The sequence below is a fragment of the Aulonocara stuartgranti genome, assembly GCF_965226115.1.
Source record: "Aulonocara stuartgranti genome assembly, chromosome: 23".
Classification (NCBI taxonomy): Eukaryota; Metazoa; Chordata; class Actinopteri; order Cichliformes; family Cichlidae; genus Aulonocara; species Aulonocara stuartgranti.
Window position 1 is genome coordinate 39,743,503 of NC_138958.1, and position 26,272 is coordinate 39,769,774.

Consider the following 26,272-nt stretch of genomic DNA (forward strand, 5'->3'; position numbering starts at 1 on the left):
ATTGTTTGTCATTCTCCTGCCCTCCATCCCCTGTTCATTTGGCCGCCCCCGTCTCTTCCCGTCGTCTCATTGTGTCAGCCGTGTCATTGTGTTTGACAGCTTCTCATTCTCACGTCAGATCTCATTTGAGCGCTAATTTCATACGTGCACACCTCGCCCCGGGCCTCGCCGTGTGTCACGTCCCCCGAACTGGACGAAATGGCTGTCAGAGTTTTTCTCCTTTGTTCACGAAATACAGAAGTCATCGTGTCGCTGCGGAGGCACCAGCCGGTGTGTTATGCACTGTAAGGGGTTTGAGAGTGAATGAGCTGTGAATCCAGCTCTGTTTGCTTTCCTCAGACACACACACACAGTCACACACGCATCTGCATACTTGGCAGAACGAAGCAGGTTGCATCCCCACTCCCGGCAAGATAAATCACATAAAAGCCTTCCTGTGATCACGGCACAGTGGAGATGCTATATAACCTGGCTGTGTGTTTCCAGCTTGTTCATATGCCAGGACTCATATTGTTTATCCTGTCACGCTTGTCTCAAGAAAAGCTTGTTTGTTTCAGATTTGTGTACATATCATGTTTAATATTTTCGAACATTTAGGATGCAGTTTTAACTTTTTTGTTTGTCTTCCAGCTGGTGGCAGTGTTTAACAAACCCCAGCATGTGAGGACGGAGAGCCCCCGAGAGAGCATGTCTAACAGCTCGTCCAGTGCTGCCCCGAGTCCAGAGCCCTTCACCTACTACCCCCACCTGCAGTACCAGGATGAAGACAGAGGAGAGATCGAAGTCAACGAGGCCGTCCTCAAAGCCAGTACGTCCCTACCTGCTGTGTAACTTTTTCGTGTGCACGTGTTAATTATGCAAGTTGAGCCTCAACTCGTGAAAATACACTTTTCCTGACACAGATGTAAGAGAAGAGTCTGCAAAAATCTCTTAAACACCTGAACAACCGAGGCTATACTCAATCAACACATTTTTTTGTGCATGTGAGAAGGGGTATCATGGTGATACAGCTGTGTATGTGTGTGTAGGTGTGTGACTGCATGTGTGTGTGAGAGAGGGCGAGAGAATCAGAAAGTGCATTTCTGGAACAGATGCAAGCCGAACACAGAAACTTTTTGCCTGTAACTTGATGGCGTGTGAAAACAGATGCAGCGTTGACGCAACCTGCTCTCCTGGCGTCCTCACTTAGCGTTCTTTACTTAGTCTGAGCAAAGTGTAAGAACGAGAACCAACTGAGAGCCACCGAGGCAGCAATGCAGCATTAATTTAGAAAAACAAAAAACAACTGCTGAGGATTGAGTTGCATTTTAATTTTAAAAAAACACAATTGGAAAATGCCCATTTACACATCAGCCCTGTTGTTTTTGACACTGAAATTACACTTTGGGATTGGGAGGTCTGTTAAGGTACTTGACTGATAAATGTTATATCATTTTCCTATCGTCCCCTGTTGATTTTGGATATTATTCTGCTTCTAAAATAAGTGAAGTGCTTTGGGGGAAAAAATCCACATCTCACATTATTTAGTTTTGTATTCTGACCAAGTGAACCTGTTGCTGCTATAAGTTAGCCAAGCTATGGCAATGATACCAACTGACAAAGAAGATGTGAAGGTAAAGTCAAAATTAAGTCAATCCACAAGATGTCAAAGCTTGCAGTTCCTCTACTGGCCACTTGAGGCAGGCTCTAAAAGCGAGTCCATCCCTTCAGATTCATTACAAATAGGTTTAGCTTACCTAGTTTTCCCTTTGTGACATCTACACAAGGTTGGTTACTTACCTGATTAAACTTTATCAACTAGTGCATGCATAACAGAAGTTTTGGGTATATAAATGAGATGTTATTGTTGTGAAATAAAAATTATATGATGCTGTTATATGGTGTCTTAAGTACATAAATGCTAAAAACAACTCATCTTAGCAACTGCCTAGCAATAGGCTAGGCAACATAATAACAGCATATTATCTGATCTGGATAAGAACCTTCAGGGGCTTTCTTAGTGACAAGTAGTTTTAACTTTGTCTTAGTGCAACTAAACAGTGAACAAGACAATCCAAATGTATATTTAGATTACACTTTGTGTTGAGCCTGTTTTTTTCCATCATTCATATTTAGTCCTGTTTAATATCATATTTAATTATGGATCCACCATGCTGATCAAGCTAACTCGGCAGTGCTAGGATTAGATGAGACTTCTCCAGCTGTACCCATGTGATCAAAGGTGGTCACATTTGGTTTAAAGAGGTAAAACATTAAGACAGTAGTCTACATACCAGTGCACAACTTCAGTATTATCTTTATATCCAGTCTGTCTTTTATACTTTTAATAACAACACTGTTTAGCATGTATGTTGTTTGATACAAGCTGCTTCACCATGCCTTGTATATATAAGTAAGTGATGACAAATACATGTTAAAAATGAGAAAAGCTGATCAAAGTTGACAGCTGATTTAATTTTTAAAATATTCAAATAATCAGAATGGTGCGAGTAGGAGGATGTGTGGTTACCATAGTGTGAATAAAGCTACTAGAGAATTTTAAATATGCATTGCAAATATACATGCCAACCTGCTGCACAGCTTCTTTTATATTTATTAGTCTCTGTTTTTGGTTTAGCTTTAGTTTTTAGACAGACTGGTTTAGCTCTGTGTGCGAGCAGAGAAGTTTAAATTCCTGTGGCCTTGAGTCACTTGTAGGACTTTTCCTCTGATCTGTCCTGGTCTTGTTATGTACTCCTTCTGTAGGAAATCAGACGGTGGGAATGGCTATGAAAAATGAGTCTTACCAAGGCTGTTAGAAGCTCGGTGACTCGATCAAGGGGGATTGATGCTGTTTGGTGCCGCTCATTCCACAGTCAATCTGATGCACTCATCAGTTTAATATGGAGGATGACAGATTACTATGTTTGTGAAGTGGAGCTGATATAAAAAGTAAACGTCCTTGCAGTCAGAAAATAAAGTATAGAAGTTACTGGGTCTACAGAGGGGAAACGGCATAAGAAGAGTATTCAGTCAGAAGCCTGAGGGAGCCTCTGGTGAAATATCTGCTCTGTCTGGGCTGTAGGCTGCTCCGGCTATAGATACATTTTACTGTAAATAATCGGAGCAGAATTTTTCCCTCATTCTTTTCCATTCCTGGGCCTTGGATTGATTAATTTTTGAGTGCCAAGTGACCAAGTGAAAGATGAAAAGCAAGATAAAAGAGCCTTGATGTGATTTAATAAGGGTCTGTCTAATCACTGGGTCACCCTGCAACCCCTTTCATTCTCCTCCCTCCATCTGTTAACCGTAGAGGAACAGTGTGATACCCCCACGCATACAACTGGCCTTTGCTAGCCCTCTCTGTGTGCCCACTTTCACCCATGCCCCATCATCTGCCTTCTCGCCTCTCGACCCACTCATTTTTTCCCTTTTCTGCTATTCAGCTTCAACCACCTGCCATCTAGCTCCACAGCCGAGGCCCTAGACCTTGACCCCCCTCACCCCCAGGAAATCTTTTCTCTCACCCTCCCATCCAACCCCGCTTTCCCTGTGTCTGCATGGCTTCCAGCTCTAACTAGATTAGCACTGTAGCCTGTTAGCATGCCCAGGGTCCAGCCAAGCATGAATGGACTAATTCCAGCCAACCCCCCCTCTCCAAACCCGATATGCCTATTCCACCCTGTCTTTAACCCAGTGGGACCTCTTCCTGCTCCCACCCCGCAACCTGCTCTCCAGCCCTGCTGAACCTTGACTAACTTAGTTATGATGTGACCCTGTGACGCCCCTCATAGGGAGCCAGACGCAATAAAGGACACTTTTGTCATCCGGACATGCACGCGCGCACACAATGACACAAAAGAATCTGCATGCAAGTTAACCAACCAATCGCACCCAAAGCGCCCATATATCTACTGCCGGGAAAGTCTTACGGGAGTGTGTCTGTGTGTGTTTGCTGTCCTTCTTGCTGTAACGAGTTTGGTTGTTAACCGGGTGTTACATCATATCTTGCTCTGGAGTAACATCATGTCTGGAGACAAGGACAAAGCGATGGGTTGTAAACAGTCAGACCTGATAGAGAGAGGTTTAATTCACAGGATCGCATAGGCTCAGGTTATGCAGCCTATGAAATACATGCTTGCGCAGGTTGTTAAAATTAGCCCTAGGAATCGATTGACCCATTTCTCTTATTTAAACCAGAACACAGAGATATCATAGACATACTGCAGGAATCAATATGAAGAATAGCAAATGAAGTGTCAAAAGTAATGTTGTTAATTGATTGTGCATCAGTGCTTAAAGTGCAAGCAAAGATTCAGGGTGGTTTTTAATGCTGCAGATTTATCAAAAGATAAAGAAATATAGGAGTAGGAAAGCGAGCATTGGTCTACAGTAATCTCATAAAAATAGAGGAACAGTGATGGCAGAAAATCTTTTCTTCTTATATAAAATAATAGAAAAAATAGGACTTACAAAGCCCATGAAAACCACTTTTCAAATGCACAATGGCAATAAAAGGCTATTCTGTTCTATTCTATTCTACTTTATGAAATAAGTATTTGCTATTCTAATTGGAGCCTGACAGATTGATGGGGCTGATATATTGGTTGATATTAGCTATTTGCCAATATTTTGGTGCTGTCATTTCTAATGGCTAATATATTAATATATTATAGTATAAAAATTGTATTGCATTGATTCAAGATGGTTCGGTCTGACATCCTGATCAGTGCAAAGTAAACAGAGTGAATTGACACAGGCTATAAAATTCATATGAGAAATAATGTTAATACCCTGAAATGAGAGGTGGGTGGCTGACTTCCCCCAGTTGTTGGGTGTGATTTGGGTAATTGGCATTCAGTCTCAGTGATTGAAACTGATCATTCAATGAGTCTATGCTAGGCTTTTTCTAAGCCTTTACCCTCTTTTTTTATTTTTTATTTTGGTAAAATAAATCAAGCGTAGAATCGTAGAAGAGCTTCATATGGTTCAGCAGTGGTTACAGATGGCAGGATGGTCCCTTGATGGCGAGACAGAGAAGGAGAGAGAGCAGTGGGTTCAGACATTAGCAGCACCGGAGCCAGCAGCTATGGTCTTCCATCGTGCTAATGTCTACTTCTGGAGGGGAAAGGCCCTCCACCTCGACAGTGCAAATGCGCTTTGAGAATTTGTTTTGCTCTCCATTTTTCTCTGGCTTGGGAACATTGAGCTGGTCCTGCCGTTCATGCCCTCTCCTCAGACCCTCCCTGATGGCTGTAAATGGCTTTAATTCCTAAACAAGTAATGCAATACTTTTATTAAACCCCTTGAGTTAAAGCTGAACATTGTGCTTTTCACTTCACTCGTTTGATTTAAATCCACTGTGGTTGTTTTTGTCTAAAGGCTTCGAGACCTCACTGTGTGTAAACACTTTAACTCGATTATCTTAGTCAAACTACAAGTGAGAACATTAGCTGATAGCGGTGTTCCTGTCTCATGTACCGACCTTTCATCTTTCTATTATCCAAGAATGTTCATAGTTAACTGATGTAGAGAGCCTCACAGCTGTGGGATAATAACATGTATCATGCAGGCTACAACACATCCTAAAGCATTTACCAACAAGTCATTGAAACGAGAGTTAGTAGGAAAATTAAGTTACCCCAAACCATGTGAATGCTTTAATCACAGAGTTACTTAAATCTTATTATTCACAATAATCTGATTATAAGAAAGCGTGTAATCGCGCTGAATGCTGGTGGACAGAACAAGAAGTAATTCAGTAATCAGTCAGGCATCAAAGTGTTTGTGTGTCAGGTTGGGCCAGTTGTTTGAACAGGGTGATTGGACTTCACGCTGCCCCAGTGGGGTGATTAGACCCGCATTGATCTGCTGCTACACTGACACACACGCGCACACACTTCTAGGAAAAGAGTCCTTATCGCATCATCCCATGAGCAGCCTGAGCTGGGCTGCTCTATCGATTGCCAGCAAAACAAGACCACACAGGCCTGTGGCATGAAAACACACACACTCACGGATATAAATGTGCACACGAGCAAAGCGCTGTCCATAATAATAAATGTCCGTATAGCAGACGCATGCTTGCACATACAAACACAACGGCAAACAAAGGCACACAGTCATAAACACAGTCAGTCAGAAACATGATGCATCCTTGTTTTCATCTTGCCCTGGAAGTGAACTAGCAGCATTGCAGAACTTTTAGAACTGAAAACAAGAGGAAATTCTTAAAATAAACCTCTGTGTTCCCAGAATTGCATAAGCAGCCTAGTTAGGCACAGAGCTGCAGATGGAGAGTCTGAGGCAGATAAACACAGAGCTGGCAGAGTTTACAAGTTTCTCTTCAGCTCTCTCCAGTTACACAAACCTCAATGGAAAGATAAAGGGAAGAACATAAGTTGGGTGCGTTTCAGCGCGCTACCGTTTTCTGGCCTTGAAGTGGGAGCTGAGATGAGTTTCATGGGTGGGATCTGTTTTGAAGTTGGAGGTTACCTTGTGGTTGTGGGTGCACGGTCCTGTCGAATTAGCGAAGCTAAAATAAAACGTTCTATGTTTTTAGTTCTGCCACCTGGCTTCTCGAAATAGACTCCATACTAAATTCAGAAAATGTGTGTGTTCTTAAAATACATAAAAAATTCTGTTCACTTTGCCAAAAGGGCAAGAATGATACTCACTTCCTGTCCTGAGGGCACCATATGTCAGGCTGCTGTATTTAGACGTATTTTTAGTCTGTTTCCAAAGCCTCCTCAGTTTGTTTAAATATTATTTTTATAGCATATGCCAGGCCTGGGGTGCTTTTGCTTCACTCATGTATGGCACAAACGGAGATCTATGGTTAATTTATCTTGTTATACTTATGTCTTATACTGCTGTATATTGTCAGATGGCAAAAACTGGTTGTTTCTAAACACCTAAAAATGGAGCGACATGGACATGTAGCAATTATGTATACATTTTTAGATTTATTTGTATTCTTTGCAAGCTATATAGAAACCTGTTTAGTCTGAAATACAATATAAAGTGCTCTGTAAACCTACAGTTACCAGATGCCAACTATTAGCTATAACGCTAATAGCTTAAAAAGCTTTTCCTGCTTCAGTGCAGCTAGCTAACAATAAAGAACTGCTTACTGATTAAGAAACAGAGTGAAAGTGAACTGTATATACTTGTTAACATAAAATTCAGTGTTGGAGCCAGGATTGGTACAAAAGTGATCCCCTTAGACTGTTTTTTTTTAGTTTTAGTTTTCTTTATTTTCCCCTGAGCTAGTTCTGTCACGAGTTAGCTAACATAAGCTAATGTGAGTCTGCTAGCAACAACCAACCCAGTGACATTGCATTCTTTACTGGCACAAGAGGGCACTACACACGCTCTCAAACCTTTAACTTCAAACACTTATTTATTAAATCCATTTTCACCGACAGTTTTCAAATCTATGACAGTTTTATAGAGCACGGTGTAAATTATGGTGTAAATTACCTTCTATACATTTGATGTGTCATGTCGACCTTAAGGACTTCATTTCCAGTTCTTCACTCTGTATTTAGTGGTGACTCAAAGAAAAGTCTGTAATTTACACAAATGCTGGTGACCATTAAGTTATGTGCCAAATCAAAATAATTTGGCTATAGAATCTTTATTTTAAAAGCACATAGATGTTAATAAATGCTCATCATAGATGTTAATAATCACTGTATATGTGACGATGTTCATACAAAACCCAGCCGCTAAGGAGGAGATGGGATATATACAGACATATATGCATACATGCACTATAATCATTAAAGATTTAATCAAAGTCCTCAAACAGTTTGGTCAGCTCCTACCTTTTGACTCGTTAATATGTATCTTAATAAATTATTCCTCAATTTGTGTAACCTAAATTATTCTAATGACTCAGTTTAGATGTGATTCTGATTTCAGGGTTTCCACTAATGTATTACAAGCCTGTCAGATCAAAGTTGGGCCTAGGGATTGGCGAATCTTCTTATGTAACATACATTTTATAACATGTTTCTAGATATAAGCTTCAAGTTAACTAATGAATGTTCTTAATGCATGGCCAATATTTTGTTTAAAGCAGGGATTGTTCAACACTGGTTTGTTTACATGCAGACTGCAATTGGCAATAGGAGCTCCAGATGTGCCTGTTCAGTTAGTGGAAGTTGAATGTGGTCATTGCTGCTGCTAAGTTGGGTATTTTTCAGTGTACTAGCTCAATATTAAAGACCCTATTAGCAGAACAGCCAGCTTTGATTAACAACTCCTCTGAGAGAGTCTTGTTTATGACCGTTCAAATAGTGACTGACCCGAGAGAGTCACAACTGTCACTCTCATCAATATTCCCGCCCCTTAGTGACACCGCTTGACCGTCCAGGGGTCACTGCAGGTCAGAGTTCAATGCTAATGAGCCTTAGGTTCCTTCACATTGCTGTGCCAAGCTCTGGGACTCTAAGTGCTTGGAGGATTGATAGAGGCAGATTTGACTCCAATAGATAAACGGAGGAGGATTTATGGGGCTGACCACTGGGCAGTGGAGCCTGACTGTGACCATGGAGCAGCCTTGGTCACTTTACAAAGTCGCATCATTGACATTGAAGCAAAGTATGTGTGTGGGAGGGGGAGGCTCTTGACTGAGGTTTCACAATGATGCACCTTACTTCTCAAGCTCATTTTAGAAAATCAATTATAGCCATTTGGAAAATGGGTTAATCACTCAGTGTGTCTAATCTCAGGATCCGTCTGTTATGAACATGATGTCATGTATTTTGGCACTTAAAGAACCTGTCTGTCTGTGCAGTTTGTTCCAGCGTTTTGCAGTTCATCATTCAGTAGGACTACATGTGAGTCATTACCTGCATTCACTTTCCATAAATCTAATGACAGGTTTTTACTGCATTCGATAAATGGCCCCTCTGAGCTTGGAGACCTTTAGAAATGCATATGCTGATCTTGAAATGTTTAAACAGTAAACATGCCTTCTGTGGTTAAATGGAAGGAACAGGGATGCACTAATCAATGCTCGTATAAAATGTAGCAAATAAATATAGCTGTATACGTTTTTAGAATTTATATTAGTAAGATAATGCATACAAATGGAGCAAGATAAATAAAAATGCTTTAGTTGTTCATCGAATTTATTTGCATCTAATTTAGACCAAAATACCCCAAAGGTGGAACTGAAACTCAATTTTTGAGGCTGTATCAGTTATAAGTGGGGTCTCTGTCTGCGAGTTAAATTAGCTCATATGTCAGTGAAAACATGGCACTTTCATGTTGTATTCACTTTCCTAAAAGCAATGTAGTACTATATTCGTTTGTCCCTTTTAGAAGTCTAAACTGACTTGGCAAACTTGTTGCTTTTTGATGTTAAGAACCGTAGGTCTCAGTCATACAGGCCTAGAGATGGATCAGTGGATCAGTCGGAGGAAGGGAAAATTGTTGATTCTTCAACGTGTTGGCAAGTGGTTGCTTGAGATTTCTGGCTTTTGCAATGTGAAATAAATTGCAAAGATAGTGCAAGGCTGAAAACCTAATTGTGATTGGTTTGGTTGCGAACAGATTGCTGCAGTTGCCTGCAGTTTGCATGGAAGATGCCAACTTGTTTGCAAACACTTGCCAACTACTTACTAAACAGATTTTCCCTGCACCATCATATGCATCTTTGCCACCAACCGTGAGTGACTTCCAGAAACCATTTGCCAACTGGTCAGAGACTTGTGGTTGTCAGGGTATCGTTGACCAGTTTCTAGGCCACTGAACTGCTTTTGAGGTCATTGTATATTCATCCCACGCAGTGAATGTAACTGTAGCAGCCATTGCATTAGTGCTGTGTGCGTCATACTTGTCTCTGTGTCTTTACAGCTCAACCTCCACCTCTTAAGTTTACAAGGAACTTCCATTCATTTCTGATTTATTCCTCCTGACCCCTCTCCATGTTTTCTTATCTTCACAAAGCTGGTGCTGATTTTTGGTTCCTGTTGAAACTTCTCAACCTGCACTATTGACATTTCTTCCCCTCATTACCTCCATCAGACAGATTTATGTCTGAGATGCACAGAGTTGCACGTTTGCAGAGAGTTGCTGTTTCTAAAATTCACTTTGTGTTCAGTTTGAATACACTTTCACTAAAGGAGTTGTTTTTTTTTTTCTTAAATGATGAGAAGTTTGTGCAGATAGCGTGACCCAGTTTAGACGCACACAAAATTAACAAATAGCAAGAAACAGACAAATAAAGAGAAGCGTTGATGCCGTTTGATGCGAGCTCCGAGAGATAGCGTTTTTTTTTTTTCCTCTGGATGTTTCTCTGTTAAATCAAAGCACATTTCATTATCGCAAATCATTCGGTTTCCTGTGTAGTTTAAACATTTCTACACAAAGTCTGCTTTTTGAAATTGGACCACATACATTCTGCTTTTTCCTCAACAAAGCAGGAAAAAAAGAAACTGAATGTAAGAGGGAAAAACAGGAAAACTTGAGTGCTAATTAAAAGAAACCAACATTTTTGAAGCTTTTCCTACTTTTCGTTCGGAACGTCTTGCTTAAATCCCATCACGTCGGTGGTAGCGAGTCAGCGTTGAGTCTTTTTTTGACATTCAGCGTTAGCAGAGGTAGAAGGAATGTGTCAGACAGAGAGTCAGCAGAGAATAGCTGATAGTTTAGGATAAGTAATAAAAATGAATTAATAAAGATGAACACAAACTCAGATTATTGAACGTGTGGATGAGTGTGTTTGAGCCTGAAAGAATATTTGTTTGTGTGTCTAGGACAATTGGAGTGATCGTTTTTCATCTGTCTACACACACACACACACACACACACACACACACACACACACACACACACACACACACACACACACACACACACACACCCCGACCTCTGCCAGTTCCTTCTTTCCTTCTCTATTCTGACCACGTTAGACCAGGACCCTGTTGTTGACCCTCCAAAGAGAGATTGATTACATGAAAGGAGAGAATTTTGTTTGCCTTCCCTCTCCAGGTTTTCACCCTGCTCTTTCTCTGTCACCATCTCTTGGCTCTCTCCTCAGCTTTTCCCCCCCCCTTCTTTCTGTTTACTTCACACTCTGCCTTTTTATTTTCCCCTTGACTTTATTTTCTCCTCTGTCGAGTTGCATTTGGAAACACTCCACCGTGGGTTTTACCTCCACAAATACCCGTCTGCTCCCTTTGGGGTGGATTTTAAACGCAAGAGGCAGCACAAAAGTCCAAATTAGTTTCTTTCGAATTGTTTTATTGTGGAATCAGACCCACTGTTGTTTCCCTCTCCCTTTCTCTGGGCTGAGGGGTTGCGGCGAGTGTGCGCATGGGAGTGTTGAGGCAACAGCTGGTCATATGTAAATGCTCTCTGCGGGTGGGTGTGAGGCTTGGGCATCTTGCTGGGGTGGCTGCGTGTCCACCCTCAGGGTCTATGAGTCATTCTAAAATAAATGGGAACCCTTGAAAAGAGATCAGTGTTTTTTGTCTGGTCGTGTTTTCCAAACACTTTGTCTTTCTCATCATTTCCCGTGTCGTTTCTCTTCGCATATACATTAGCCGTGCTCAATCAGGAGTCATTTTCTCTTTGTTTTCTTTCAAAATATCTTCTTTGGGTGTCACGAGATGCTTTCAAATGAATTTTTATTCATTTCGGTCGTGCCAGCGCCTCAGGGGCCTGTCTAACCATCACAGTTTTTCTGTCTAGAAACGATGGAGGCCAAATGTTTAGCGAGGAAGACAAAAGCCAACTCTGTTTCCATTTTCTTTTCCTCCTCTGCTCTTCTGATTTCATCTCTTCTCATCACCCACAGTGGGTTTGGAGTTGAGAGAGCTAATATAATATTGATTCTTTTCAACAGCGTACCACACGAAAGACAAACACAGATGGAGCCGACGGCATCCTCTCATTATCTTTGTCTCTAACGCCCATGTCTCTCATCACAGATACACCTCTATTGGTGAGGAGCAGCAGCGACTCTGCATTGGCCCCGCCCCTTGAGACGACAGCCACACCTCCACCTGATAAGCAAAGCAACGGATCTCTTGAACCGGTGAGTTACACAGGAAATAACTTCAAAATTAGATTTTTTTTGTTTCTCAGTGAAACTGATGTCTGCCGTTACCTTTGGCCAACTAAACGTGATGAGAAAATAGGCTGTTAGATATTCCGATTATTTATATTAGGTATTCTTGTCTTCCTCATTTCATTGCTTTCTAAAAGGAGCAATAAAAGAGCTCCATCAGAAATTCAATGTTCACTCTCCATTGATTAAACTCCTGCAGGGTAAAACTAGTTTTTCAGTGAAAGCAAGAGAACAGTAAATAAATATGAGAGATGAACATATTGTATTTCCAGTTGCATATTTGGTCTCTGCCTTTCACTCACTGAAGACAAATGGAGAAACCTCTTGAATATCCCTCTTGTGGTCCAGCTTTCTGCCCCAGGCATTACTTTGAAAGGATCGGCTTTTCAAGCGCTCGGCCTCTTTTCGAAACGGGCCGCCATTAAGGCCGACTTTTTTGTCCTCCGTGGGTTATTGAATGTGCGTGGAGGACTAGATCGAGGTGAGGTCACACTTGTATGTGTGTGTCAGGAAAACTCAGGTAGCGAGAGGTAGGGAGGAGAAGGAGCCCTGCTGTTTACTCCTGCTGTGTTCAACTCAGCGGTGACTAAGCAGAACACAGGCATCAGTGGGCATCGTGTAAACACAATGACAGAGCCCGTATTTTCTGTCCAAGAAATGTCGGGCCTCGTGTGCTTCAAACAGCACGCCTGGACCAAAATGAACAGGCTCATTATAGATGATTTAAAGTGTCCTTAGAACTGTTTACATAAATCCACATCTCTTTGCTGCATGACAGATGAATCCCTGCTTTCGACTGCTGCAGTCTTATTTAAACCCAGACAAAAACAAGGCCTGTAAAGATGTTGTTTTTAAAATGTGACTCTTTTTAACAGTGTTTCTTTATGTTGCTTTGTCATTTAAAGCCACACCAGTGGCTTGGCTCTATGGACAGCAATGGCTGTAGGCTCTTTTCCTACCAGGAAGTCACATTTTGCCTTTTTGTAAGAAGCTGCAACCTTACAGAGAGGGTCTTTTTTTTTTTTTTTTTTTTTTGTTGGGTATGCAGTAATATCAGATACAGGACGAAAACAGTCTGGTCTGACAGAGCATATAAGTGTGCATGGAGTCCTGTGAGAATGAGTTTTTACTGTGTACTCCCTTAAAACACAAGTACACTCTTACCGCTTCCATAGGAATTAATAGGTTACGTAATCAAATGATCATCAGCCAGTGTGAACACCTCTATAAAATAAAAGTTTTGGTAGTTAGTTGGTTGTGAGAATTCAGATGGGTGTTAACATAGTGCCACAATCTCCTAACAGCAATTTCACACCAAGGTCAGACGGTGCAATGCTCAGAGCCATTACAAAAAACCTGAGACCAAACCACATGACTTCTGAAACAATGTTCTTTGTCCAGATGAGACCGAATTTGAGATGCTTGGGTATAATGAGCAAGACCACGTTTGTCCAGAAGTAAAAAAAACAAACAAACACTACTAATCAGCACAAATGCTTCATACCAACTGTAAAGCACGGTGGTGGATGAGTCATGATTTGAGCTTGCTTTGAGGGCTTTGCAGCCACAGGACGAGGGCACCATGAACTCCTTTTGTATACCAAAATATTCTAGAATGGATATTAAATGTGAGGCCATCTTCGACCAAAACAGGCACAGCTTGTTGACATCATCAACATGCGCTATCGCGATAGAGCGGTACAGTCAAAATCTCTATCGTTGGCTAAATTTATATAGTTTCTATCGTATATCGTTTATATCGCCCACCCCTAATGTCATGTATCCCTTTGTGCATTCTCCTCCCAGGAAGCACCCTCACCTCAGTATTTTCCATAGTGAGAACATAGTGAGTCTGATGTGGAGCTTTGGTGCTATTGTGAGAAAGGGTGACTGCAAACAGTGTCCCCACATGAACTGCCCAACTTGTCTTTTGTTTATGTGTACAAATAAGACGCTTAAGAGTAGTTGTGCTCCTGACTTTGAGGATTTTCTGGCCTGTTTTTCCAGTGCCACCATGGATTTGAGTGATTCAGAGTGAGATGACCTTTTGAATGGATTGCTATGGGACCTGCTGCAGACAGTGATGCTCCCTTATGAATGAGCTGTAATAAACTGTTATCTGACAGAATACCAGCAAAACTTTCACATTACCGTTGGCTATACTTTGTGCTTAGCAATATTGGTCAAATACTCTCAACTAAGATGACAATTACAAGATAAACTTTTACTCAGTATCAGTGGATCTAAGAACAGTCTGACAGAGATGTGACCTCTAGCTCTTGAATTAATTTCCAACATAAACCACTTTTCTTGACCGAGATTGAGTGAATTTGATTATTAAAGGTATCCAGCTCCAGAGAAAGGTGTTGGAAAAGGCAGCTTTTGTTGTTTTTTTTTATAACCCATGACTCACATTTAAGTAATCATCATCTGTATCATCTTTAAGCACTTGGCCTTGAGACTGTTGGTTAAATTTTTTTGACTTACTTTGTAGGATGTTTAAGAGTAGAGGCAGAGCCTTCAGCTTTCAGGCCTCTCTTCTGTGTAACTAGTTTCCAGTTTGGATTTGGGAGACAGACACTACTCTAGTCTCTACTTTAAAGATTTGTCTTAAAGTTTTTTTTCACCTGGATCAAGTGACCCTGAATCCTCCCTTAGTTACGCTGCAACAGGCCTATGCTGCTGGCAGCTTCCCAGGATGCACCAAGTTCTTTCTTCTCACTAGAGATGGACCGATCCGATATTAAGTATCGGTATCGGTCCGATACTGTACTAAATTACTGGATCGGATATCGGAGAAAAATAAAAAATGTAATCCGATCCATTAAATATCACGAAAGCACCTCACAAAACTTGCAACACGCCGTAACTCACCTCAGAACGTTAGCACGTCGGAGCAGTATGCATCACGTGATAGAGCGGCTGTGGCATGCGGGACCTGTCGGTGGTCTGGATAGCATTTGGAGCTTCGCTAGCAACCCGGCATTTCATCTCCGACAAAGTTATCCTGAGAGAAGTAAAGCAAGTGTGTAAGTCCATCTCTGAATGTTTGTAAAGCATTCCTGCGTTAAGCTTAACAAGCGACTGCCTCTTCTTGCTGCTACTTCGATCATGAAACTGCTTAACGATCAGCTGATCGGCTTTTCTGTCGCGAGTCCGTGTCTCTAGTTTGCTTTTGGCCCACTTTGCACCAGAAAGAGGAAACCAGCGGCTGAACAACAGCAGCACGTTTAAGCTTGATAAGCTGTTGTTAGAATTTATTTAATATTACTTTCTACTCCAGGATCTTTTTCTCGCAGCTGACGGCTGGTAACTGTGCAGGGGCGGATCTAGCAAAGTTTAGCCAGGGGGGCCGATAGGGCATTAACAGGGAAAAGGGGGCACAAAGACATACTTTTCTTTCTTATTCTCATTTAAAATGTCTAGCTTTCAATAAATAATTATCTGACAGCCAAAGTTTTAATTTGATGCAAAATGAATAGAAGTCCATTACTGTATTACTTACTTGTGTGTGTGTGTGTATGTATATATATATATATATATATATATATATATATATATATATATATACATACATACATACATACATACATACACGTACATACACCCTAGTAAGCTATAGTACTTTTTCCTTTGGGAAGGTACCATCTGTGCAGTCTGCAATTTTGTTGAAGAAAGATGTTGAATCTATTTAATATTTCTTGAAAAATAATTGATTTCTGTGCATTTTTTTTTTTTCACACTGCATCAAATTAAGGTTGATTACGTCGATTAAGCATCATGAGGTGGAGCGTGAGGGGTGGTTCCCTATTTTTTATTTATTTTTGTTGTTGCTGGGAGTTGGAACCCTATTAGTTAGGTTGCTTAATATTTATGCTAAGTACTCTTTAAAATACCAGAATAGTGAGGATGGTGTAGGTTTAAGTTTATTAGATTGATCAGTGTTGCTGAACTATGAAATATTTTTTTTGCATACAGGTATAACAGAATAGCTTTAGTGTAGTTGTTTTAAACTTGAGTATGAACTTATACAAAATGCAGCAAGATATTTAAAAAACAGTTTTGTTGATTAAAAAACACTATATCGGATTCATATCGGTATCGGCAGATATCCAAATTTATGATATCGGTATCGGTATCGGACATAAAAAAGTGGTATCGTGCCATCTCTACTTCTCACTAGCCTTTTTTTACTTGCCGTGTTTATAAATTGAATTGAAGTCAAATTGACTTGAGTTAAGCATTGAATGGTGCTCTCCCTTTCTGATCCACGTGAACTTACTAAGATCAGAAAACCGTTTTTTTTTTCAGCTGCTCACACCCGGGAGCTTCAAGATTTTTATTTGTGCTCTTGAGTGCGTTACCGTGAACCTTAACTCCTGCTTATTCACTCATGTGTTTCTTTAGCTGTTAAAAGATTTGCAGGGTAAGAATCAGGGATTAGTCTTAAAGTAATTAATGATTGCTCACGGCTGCAGTAATCAGTAATCTGATCAAGGCCTGCGATCCCGCCTGTGGAATTTATGTATGATGTAGGCGACGTGTGGAGGAGGAAAGGGAGCCTTAGTGTCGTGTGTGTGTGTTTGTGTGAAAGCTTGTGAGGCCGTCACAGCTCTTGGGCATATTGAGTCCTCGGCCTGATGGACTCCTTAGATCAATACGCTATCACTTCATCCTCCCTCATCCACTGTACCAACTCCTCTGGAAACCCCCTTACTCTCATCCACACACTCACTCACTCAAATCAACACACACTTAAATCAACACACATACACACTTTTGTCCCTTTCTGTCTTGAAGTAGGTATTGAAAGCTAGATAAAGTCTAATTCAGCCTGATAAGGTGATAAATATGCATCCTGCCCCTTTAATTGATTTCACTGCCTGCTATGGTGAAAGCTAAGGTTGTTCCACTTCTCTCTCTTTGACTCGCATGCAGCACACACCTCTCTTAGCCTTTCCCTTTATATCTGAAGAGCTAATGAAACTTGCAAAAGGCTGAACAGTGCTAAACATGCAGTCGGCCCTTTAATTGATCCAGACTTCCTGCTATGTTCGTAGCTAATAAATGAGACATTTAATGCTACCCCGCTAACTGCAGGAGCTGTTGCTTTTTCTCTTGCTCCTCTCACCTTTTGCACTCTCCCTTCTTATAATACTTGGATAATATTTCTTCATTCACTTTTTCTCTCTCACGTTTTTGTCTCATTATTAATATGTCGAGGTGTAGCAGTGCAGTTGAACAGTCATTCGTACTTTATCGTGTTCATCTGGTGTTGACGTTTCCAAAGCTTCAGCATTTAGCGGTGCATTTGTGTGTTTTTTTTAAAGACAATGTGTGAGAAAGCGCACAAGCAGCGGCAGTCAGTTGATGTGATGGATATGACGAGGGTCAGGGGGCACCGGCGAGCACATCGAAACTGTGATCCCACGGTTACACATTCCCCTACACGTGCACGCACGCTATTTCTCAAACTAGGCTGCTACAGGAAATACACGGAAGAGGCACACACACCTCATTACTCATCTGTCTGACAACAACAGCTCACACACACAAATATCTCATCTCTCATATGTCTGCGCACCGCCCTGTCACTCACAGCGTCGACTCTGCCTCCAAACAGAAACGTGTTTGGCGCCGTGCGGCACAATAACAGAGAAGACAACCTGTTAGTCGTGCTTAGGCAGCTTTTCAGACAGGTTTCGCAACTTATTTGAGTGTTCGTCCTGGCACCACAAAGCCTGCCACATTTTAATCACTCAGAGAGGAAACTAGATTACATAATGATTTCTTAAAAAAAAACAAGTGTCAAAACTGCACTTGAAGCATCTGAAACATTTAAAGTTTTGATTTTCATCAGGTTTTTAAAAAAATTATATATTCATATGGGATACCCAGACAATAGCAGCTGAAGAGACGGTGCTGAAAGGAGCTTACGTGATAGCACAAAGAGTAAGCACAAGCTGAAGCGTTGGAAGTATCACTTTAACCATAAGTGATAAAAGGCGCTGTCCGTTTTTAAGCTAAGACAGAAGCTGAAGTGTCAATCGGATGTGTAAGCTCAGAGGGGGTTTAGATGTTATCAGAGCTAAACAATACTTGAGTTTTAATGCTCATTATCTTATGCTTGTGGAAAAGGACTGTGGCTTCATATAATATTCTTTTAAAAATAGTGAAAGAAGCTGAATATGAACTTTAATCAGTCAGAAGTAAACAAAGTGTTTGCTGATGGGACATTATTGTACACTGGTGTAAAAAAGGTAAAGATAAGTGTTAAAATAACGAATAGTGCTGATCACACTAAAGTCATCAGTGTGAGGTGCAATGAAAATCTTTTACAACTCAAAAACCTGATTTTAAAATGAGCTCCCCTTCATGGGTGTCTCCTAATGCGCCGCTGGATGTCTTTCAGTCCTGTTGCTTATGTTTCATTTGCATATTAAAAGGATGAAAGTGGTGCACATGGTGCGGGAAGATTATGTTATGCTACAGTCACGCATGGGGAAAACAGTGGTTAAAGACTGCAACACAACCAAACTTACTGTGACTGTTTACAATAATTGCTTCACTCATGGGGACCAGGACTGCAACCACTTGCAGTTAGTTGCCGTCTTCAAAGTGACTTTGGTGTCAATATGACAGTAAAAGATGCAAAATGATGCAGTTGGTTTGCTGTTAGTGATCATCAGTTTGAGCTGGGAATTGTGTTCGTGGTGAATTGGGGAAATTTCCCAAATCTGTTGCCTTCTACATACAAACAAGTTCACCTAAAGCAGGAATCCAAATTAACTCCTTTTATTCAGAATCCAGCATAACTTCATAGATTTAAAAATTCAGAATATCCTCCACACATAGTGACATCATTACTGCAGGACAGAAATTTAACTGAAAAACGACATAGGTACTCAGCAACCTTGCTTTTATACAGGCATACAACCAAGTCAAGTCCCTTACTGCAAAGAGATGTGCTGCACATGGGTTATAGTCAACACCACAGACTGACTCAGATTGATTGCAACATACTGGCATGTCTGTGTCTGTGGTTATAAATGTGCAGACCTTTGCTAGTCTGTCTCTGATTGCAGAGCCAGAACACGGTCCCGTGAGGCCCCTTGTTCAATTTTGTGATTGTGGTCACTTAGAATTTGAATGTTTCACATGCTCAAATTCAGGGCAACCAGTTAATCATTGCAACTATTTGCAGTCCAATAACTGAGCAACCATCACGTTATTCTTGTCGCAAGGAGGTTGTGCGTGCCCATGAGCATAATGGCAGGCGCACGTACCACAGTTCAGATAGTTTCTGCCTAACGTCTTCCCTGAGATGCCTTGATAATTTGGAGTAGGGCGGCTCAGGAGGTAGAGCGGGTCATTTTCCAATTGGAATTTTGGTGGTTTGATCCCTGGCTACTCCAATCTGCTTCTCAGAGTACCTTTGGGCAAGATACTGAACTCAGAGTTGGCCATTATGCATCCAGCAGTGTGAGTAAATGTCCCATTTAACTAATTCAAGGTTCATATACTACAAACCTTAGCATACACACCTCCTGATCTGATGCATCATCTTTGAACTTGAAAAAGTCCAGTTTGTTCTGAGTCATACTGGGAGACCTAGCTCCCATAATGATCCTCCATGTGAAAACTAGATCGTTTTTGTCTCAGGACAAATCTGTAAGTTACAGAAAGTGCATACAGTCGGTCCGAAGGGGACTTTCAGGGAGCGATGTTAAAATGGCAACTGCACTGGGATCAGTCCAGACATGCACAAGGAGACGACCTTATAGCCCAGTAGCACATGGGTTAGTATGGGTATCCGTTACATAAGTACACTAATATAACAAACATCTCATCTCTAAAAGTTTTACTATTGCAAACCCAAACACTGCAGCCTTTTCACTCTCCTTAGAGAGGCTGGAATGACACTAATGTTCCTCTTAAGTGTGCTGAGATATAAACACCGAGAGGGGCAAGCTGATTGGCTGAGCACAGCAGGGATTCTGCTGTTTTTACAACCACTTAAACCTGAGTGCTCCCAATCAGAGATTGGCGCGATCCCTTAATGTTAAAGCATTAAATATATGCAGGTTTATGTGTGTGTTTATGTACCCTTCCATCTCCTATCTTATAAAACGTATGTAATTTTAGAAGAGACGCAGGCACACGGGGAGGATTTTATGCTACTGTACCTAATGTGTGCGTGGTGCTGCAGTTCCTTTTCATGGTACAGTTCCTTTAAAACGGGATGTACAGCTAAGCGCGCATGTTCACGTTACACGTGTTCACCTGCACTCCTGCCAGCCTCGCATTCCCAAGGGCTCCATTCCTCACTCTGTGATGAGGATGTACCAAAGATGGAGAAGCATGTGTTGCGTGTGCGTTAGCTAATGGCGTTGCGGGAAGATGCACAGCAACAATGGAGCCTCCAGCTCATCTTTTCTGCCCCCGCACACATGTGCTCCATTGTAGGTGGGGGGGTAATCTCACATAGCCCAGATAAGTGGGTCACTATTTGTGCAGGCAGCATATGTGTTTGTATTCATAAACACATCATGTTTTTTTTCCACGTTTGCAGCTCTGCAGAGACGGTATGTGTAGGTAATATCTGCAGGAAGCGCGTGCGCGCGTGAGATGTAAAGCATATATTTATTCTGTACTGTGACAGAGGGTCCATAGGGGAGTTGGGTGTGGTGGTGGGGTTGCTAAGTAGTGGGCTGGTGGGCGGGGAGCTTTTCAGCCATTAGTACTGGTGACACAATGAAAGTGACAAGGCAGAAGGACCTAATTGCTCCCCTCTTGTCTTTACCGATCTGGGGCGAATTCTCAGTCCCACCCCTCGAGTGTGTTTGAGCGTCTCACAACAGTTTGACGCTGTCGCTTTCTTTCTTTGCTCCCACATTTCTCTCTCTCCCTCTTCCTTTTTATTCGTTTGCCCCAGGGTTGTTGATTTTTTTTTGTTGTGTTTTTTCTTCGTAGACTTAAAAATAGAGGCTTGCCCCGACAAACAGGGCAGGGATGGATGAAGGAGGGGGAGGGAGGGCAGGGAGAAGTACATAGATAGAAATGTACACAGAGTGAAGGAAGGACAGCGGCGTGTGGTAAGAGCTCAGCGTCCGGTGGTCATTCTCCCTTCACTGTCTCCAAAGGTGATTGATGGCGGCGTGAGATTGTTTTACTAATTGGTGGCGGGCCTCCTCGTGTTCCCCGACCGGCTGCTGTTCAGCGCGCGTACAGGTCAAAAACTGTTCATTTGTCATTGCAGCTATCAACGACTTAATGTTTTTGTTTGTTTGTTCATGTCTAATACAGGAAATCGGCAATGTACTGAAAGGAGCTCTGGACCGACTTGCAGAAGACCCCCCTGCCAAGATGAGCAAGATTAACTTCAGGTAAGTGTGTGTGTGCAGGTGTCACTCTTAAAGGTAGCTTGGTGTGGCACAGGGATGGAGACTAGGATTACGACTCTTTTCTTTGTTTGACAGCCCGACACTATGACAGGATTAAACAGTCGTGTGTGTGTGTGTGTGTGTGTGTGTGTGTGTGTGTGTGTGTGTGTGTGTGTGTGTGTGTGTAACCCATTATGAGGTTGTGGGTGGGACAGTTGTTCATCTGTTTAGGCTGCAACAGAAGTGAGTGTGGGCCTGGATTATTGCATAAATGCAAATAACAGTTCAAATTTATTCTAGCAGATACACTGGTACTAATAATATTGCAGAGGAATATGAAAAGCCAAGATTAAAAGCTCATTAAAGAGTCTTTTTCAGATTTCAGATCTGATTTTAGATCTAAAAATAGCCCCAAGCTCAGTTTACAGCAGTGTTGCACAGCTGTACTTGGAGTCTAGATGAAAAGGAAGGCTGGGGATATTAATGTTACACCTAGGGCTACTAATAATGTTTTGAATTAATACTTAATATCCTTATTTTACTTTTGATTAATCAGACTGTCAGTGTTTAGCACATTATCTGTAGATAATGTGGCGTCAGACACTGGCTTATGTCACTGTCAGCATACTGAGTATGATTAATTCAGTTAAGTTTGATTATAACTTCTTCCTGTGTGCCGTGCACTCCGGTCATCCCAGCAATCTGCATATCTGGTTTAGTTATAACCAACTCAAAAACCTCCAAAAACTGAATTATTGCTAAACTCGTGTTACGTCTGAGGTAATCGAGTATATCCGGGTAGGATCGCTCCTTCGATTCCTGAGAGCAACCAAGCACCGAGGCACCATTTAGTATCAGAAACCAGCGTATCTGTTGTCTCAGGTGTGATGACAGGGTGTAGCATTTAGGCAATCATTAAAAGAAAGAAGATTTCTAAAGATGTTTGGTTTCCCGTGTTAGCAGTGAGATAGCTGACAGGGTTAATTAGGCTGAGTTCAGCGCTTTCACAATTAGGTTAATTAAGTCTGACTAGGTGACACGCAATGATCTGGTAAGCACTGTGGACAGCAAAGGCCGTTTAAAGTTATTTCATACATTTAAGGGTGAGAGTTATATTGTCTCATTGTCTCAAGAGCACACTGAGGGTCAGTCAGCACCAAGTTTCCAGGATCGGCACAAACATGTAAAAACTCCCTGAAGACACAAAACAACCATGAAGCGGGCAGACATCATTTATGGTTATTTGTGTCTCTGTCTGTGTACCTTGCAGATGTTTTGTGTCACACAGTGGTCAGGATGCATCACTTATTGTTGCTCGGGTTTTGGTATTTTTTGGCTAATGATGGTTGTTTTGTGTCTTTATGGAGGCGTGGCTTCTGGTGGTTTTGGTGTAATAATTCTGGGATAATCTGATCATGATTGGCCAAGCACTGCTGGCTGACCTGTAAAAGTCAAATGTGTGTGAGTGTGTGTACAGGTGAGTGAATGTACAGTATTCAGGCTTGAATAGACGTCTCACCGTGGAAGCATCCACCTTTTTTTGTTTTTTGGAGTCATCACTTGCAGACGTCCGGCTCGACGGGAGTCATATCATCATTTTTCATCTTTCTCTGAGGCTGTCAGTCACAGTAACCATGGTAACAATTAAACCCTGCACCACAGCCCCTTCACCTGTCTCATCCAGGAAGGCCGTCACCCCGATTAGAAAATGGCTCTTTTCAGAGTCGCGGGCGCTCAGAAGGGAGGACTTGGCTGGAATGACAGATGGTGATTCTTCAGTGTTTTACAGTACAGTGGTGTCTTGACAGCCCCGTGATACAATGGAGGCACGGCTCTCACAGATAGTTTGCCATGGTAACAGATGGTTGGCAGTTGAAGACACCACGGTGAGCGAGCGAGGGCACATTTTCAGGAGTCCCGGCTGCGAGTGTGTTAGACACTCGGCCTCTGTCGACGTAGAGGAAGTCAACCAAGAGTGGGAGCTCCATCTGTCTCACTCCTCGTTGCTCTTTTCATCCATCCCACTGCTCCCCCCCCCTCCAGTCCCAGCCCTCGCACCCCTCCCCAGTGGAATGACTGTGTTTGTTTGTGTTTGTGTCAGTGGGATGCTAAAATGGGTGAGCGGCGCTATTCTGCATATTAGCGTGCAGCGCTAACAAGCTACTGTTGCCTCTGATGAGCTTGTTTGTGCCACCGTTTGTTTTTTATATGAATGTAAATGGGCTAAAGCTGTGTGTGTGTGTGTGTGTGTGTGTGTGTGTGTGTGTGTGTGTATGCGTGTGTTTGTTTGTTTGTTTGTTAACCCCCCCAACACCGCGTGAATACATTTAGATCATGCAGGACTAGCTTTGTACCTGTGTGTTTGTATGATGCTAAACAATCCTGGCCTCATTGTGTACCCTCTCTGAAAGTAAATTCTCACGCCGTGTGTGCATGCGTGCGTTTGTGTAATTCATGGTTTGTGCACATCTGTAATTTAGATGTAACTGTGTTCTCTAATAGATGTAAATGTGATGCATATGTGTATCTGAATTTTCAATTTGGAGGAATGTGACTGATGGTGTTTGCGAGCGAGCGATGTAGCAATAAGAATGCAAATTGGATGTGTGTGTACAGTATGTGTGTGACCCTGGCAGAGGTTAACGAGAGCAGGGTGACAGTGACGGAGGAGTGCGTTGTAATGATCCCAGCTAGTCCTTAGGCTTGTGTACGTGCGTGAAGCACATAAAACTTGAACTTCTGTGCTTTTGTTCTCAGACTCGTTCTTGTGTTTCCTTTCAAATCCCACACACACACATAATTTTTCTTTTAAAAAACTTGTGACTTTTTGCCTTGTAACTTTTTTGCTATGTGGGAAACTTTTAAAGAAATGCAGATTCTGCTGTAGTCTAAACGATGGAAGACAGAATTATTATCTTGGATAATATAAGAACAAGGAGACTTCTTCTACCTCCAGATCTCCTTGAGTTTTAACACTTTCCTGGGCTCCTGTTTCATCTCACATCTGGTTTCATACTCGCCGTTATGTTCCAGGCTGTGTTCTGATGACCAGATGGCCTCATCTCACTGAGCCTGACTCTGCCAGAGGTTCCTTCCTGTTAAAAGGGAGTTTATCCTCCACACTTTTGTGCTCGCTCATAGGGGCTGATTGTTGGGGTTTCCTCTCCATTATTGGCTTTACCTTACAATATAAAGCACCTTGAGGTGGCTGCTGTTGTAATTTGGTGTTATATAAATAAAACTGAATTGAAATGAAAATATCCCTTGAAATAAGGACATGAAAGAGTCTCCCTTTCCCCTGCTACAGGCTAAAAACACAGCTGTGCTTTCACCCAGTGATGTCGGGTCAAAAGTACCTTTACTTTACAACTAAACAGATGTTTATTTGCTCGTTCGTAAAGTTTGGACGACTTCTTTCTGTGGAGGCAGAATCCACAGACTCACAGTGGACAAATGGCACACGCCTAATGAATGTAATGTAATATATTAGGCTTTGCTTCATTCTCCAGATGACTGAAGTCATGGTTTTACGTGTACACATAACTTTTTAAGAGGTATGGGGTGTTTGTGGCTCACTGTATTATTCAGAGGGCTGGCGGTTCAATTCCTGTTTGCCAAAGTATCCTCGGGAAAAATACTTCCATCTCAGGATGTGTTCATCAGAGTGTGAATGTGAGTGTGAGTGGGCGAATGAGACATGAAGCTCTTTGTGTGGAGCAGAAGAGTACTACATAAGAACCAATCAATTAAATCCATTTAGTTACAATAAACTAAGAGACTTGGTTTCCAAACGGACTTATAGTTTACAGTTTATAGTTACACACATTAGTAGCAATTAAGGTTTCAGTGACTTGTTTAACTACACTTGAGTATGCAGTTAGGAGGAAATGAAGATTTGCACACTTAGATGAGCCATGAGGATAAAATATTCAAAACTTTCCATTAATTAGATCTCTGTGTTTAACTGCAATTTATTTTGTAATTTTTCACAAACAATCTGGTCATGTTTTTGTGAGAAGAAAGCACACCACATCCATCCTATGTAGAGATGAGGTCCAGCAGGAGTCTCCCTGGACTGTGATGTTCACAGACGACAGGGTTATCTGTAGTTATAGCAGGAGCCTGGAGAGGTGGAGGTATGCTCTGGAGGGAAGACGAATCAAACTCTGTAGACGTAAGAGAAAATACACGTGTGAATGAGAGGGAGATGGAAAGAAAGGTGAAGGGAGATGAGTTTAAATGCCTGAAAGCGATGGAGAGTGCCCAAGAGAGGTGAGGAACGGAGCGCAGGCAGGGTGGAGACGAGTGTCTGGGGCGATTTGTGACTGAAGGATAGGAGCAAAGAGTGAAAGGGAAGGTTGACAAGATGGTAGCGAGACTGCTGTGCTGTGAGGTTTGCATCACATCACAATGCACAACAATGAAATGACAAAAATAACATGACACACAGCAGTAGTACTGCTTTAAAAATAAGGACCTGTCACTTGTCATCCACATGTTAAAAATATCATTGTGGGTAACCTCCACTGTGTTTAGGCTTTGCTCTTTCAAACAAAAAGGTCAACAGTTTAATTTCCACTCTAAACCCATCTAGATAACAACTTTTTTCCACATCAGCAACAAATCTGGTGCCCAGAAGAACCAGATATACTCGAGATTAGTCCAAAGCATACAAATAAGTTTAAAAAAAAGCAGTTTTAAACTTAAAGAATGCTTTTAATCTGCACGCACTAGTATATTAATTCCGTACTGTATTAATTTGGTGAAGACACGATCCATAATTGTGTTTATAAGAACAAACCTGCAGACAGAGATGGAGTTCTCT

The 26,272-nt window shown here is 41.7% G+C and overlaps 1 protein-coding gene across 3 annotated transcripts in view; it reads left to right on the forward strand.

Annotated features, from left to right (window-relative positions):
- The window catches only part of pard3ba (par-3 family cell polarity regulator beta a), a 195,437-nt gene that overhangs the window by 35,436 nt on the left and 133,729 nt on the right, over nucleotides 1–26,272 (forward strand). For all 3 annotated transcript variants that reach the window (XM_082524118.1, XM_082524119.1, XM_082524120.1), the window contains exons 3-5: nucleotides 631–808; nucleotides 11,925–12,031; nucleotides 21,371–21,450. In XM_082524118.1, coding sequence (XP_082380244.1) covers nucleotides 631–808; nucleotides 11,925–12,031; nucleotides 21,371–21,450 — 365 coding nt within the window. The remainder of the gene's footprint in view (nucleotides 1–630; nucleotides 809–11,924; nucleotides 12,032–21,370; nucleotides 21,451–26,272) is intronic.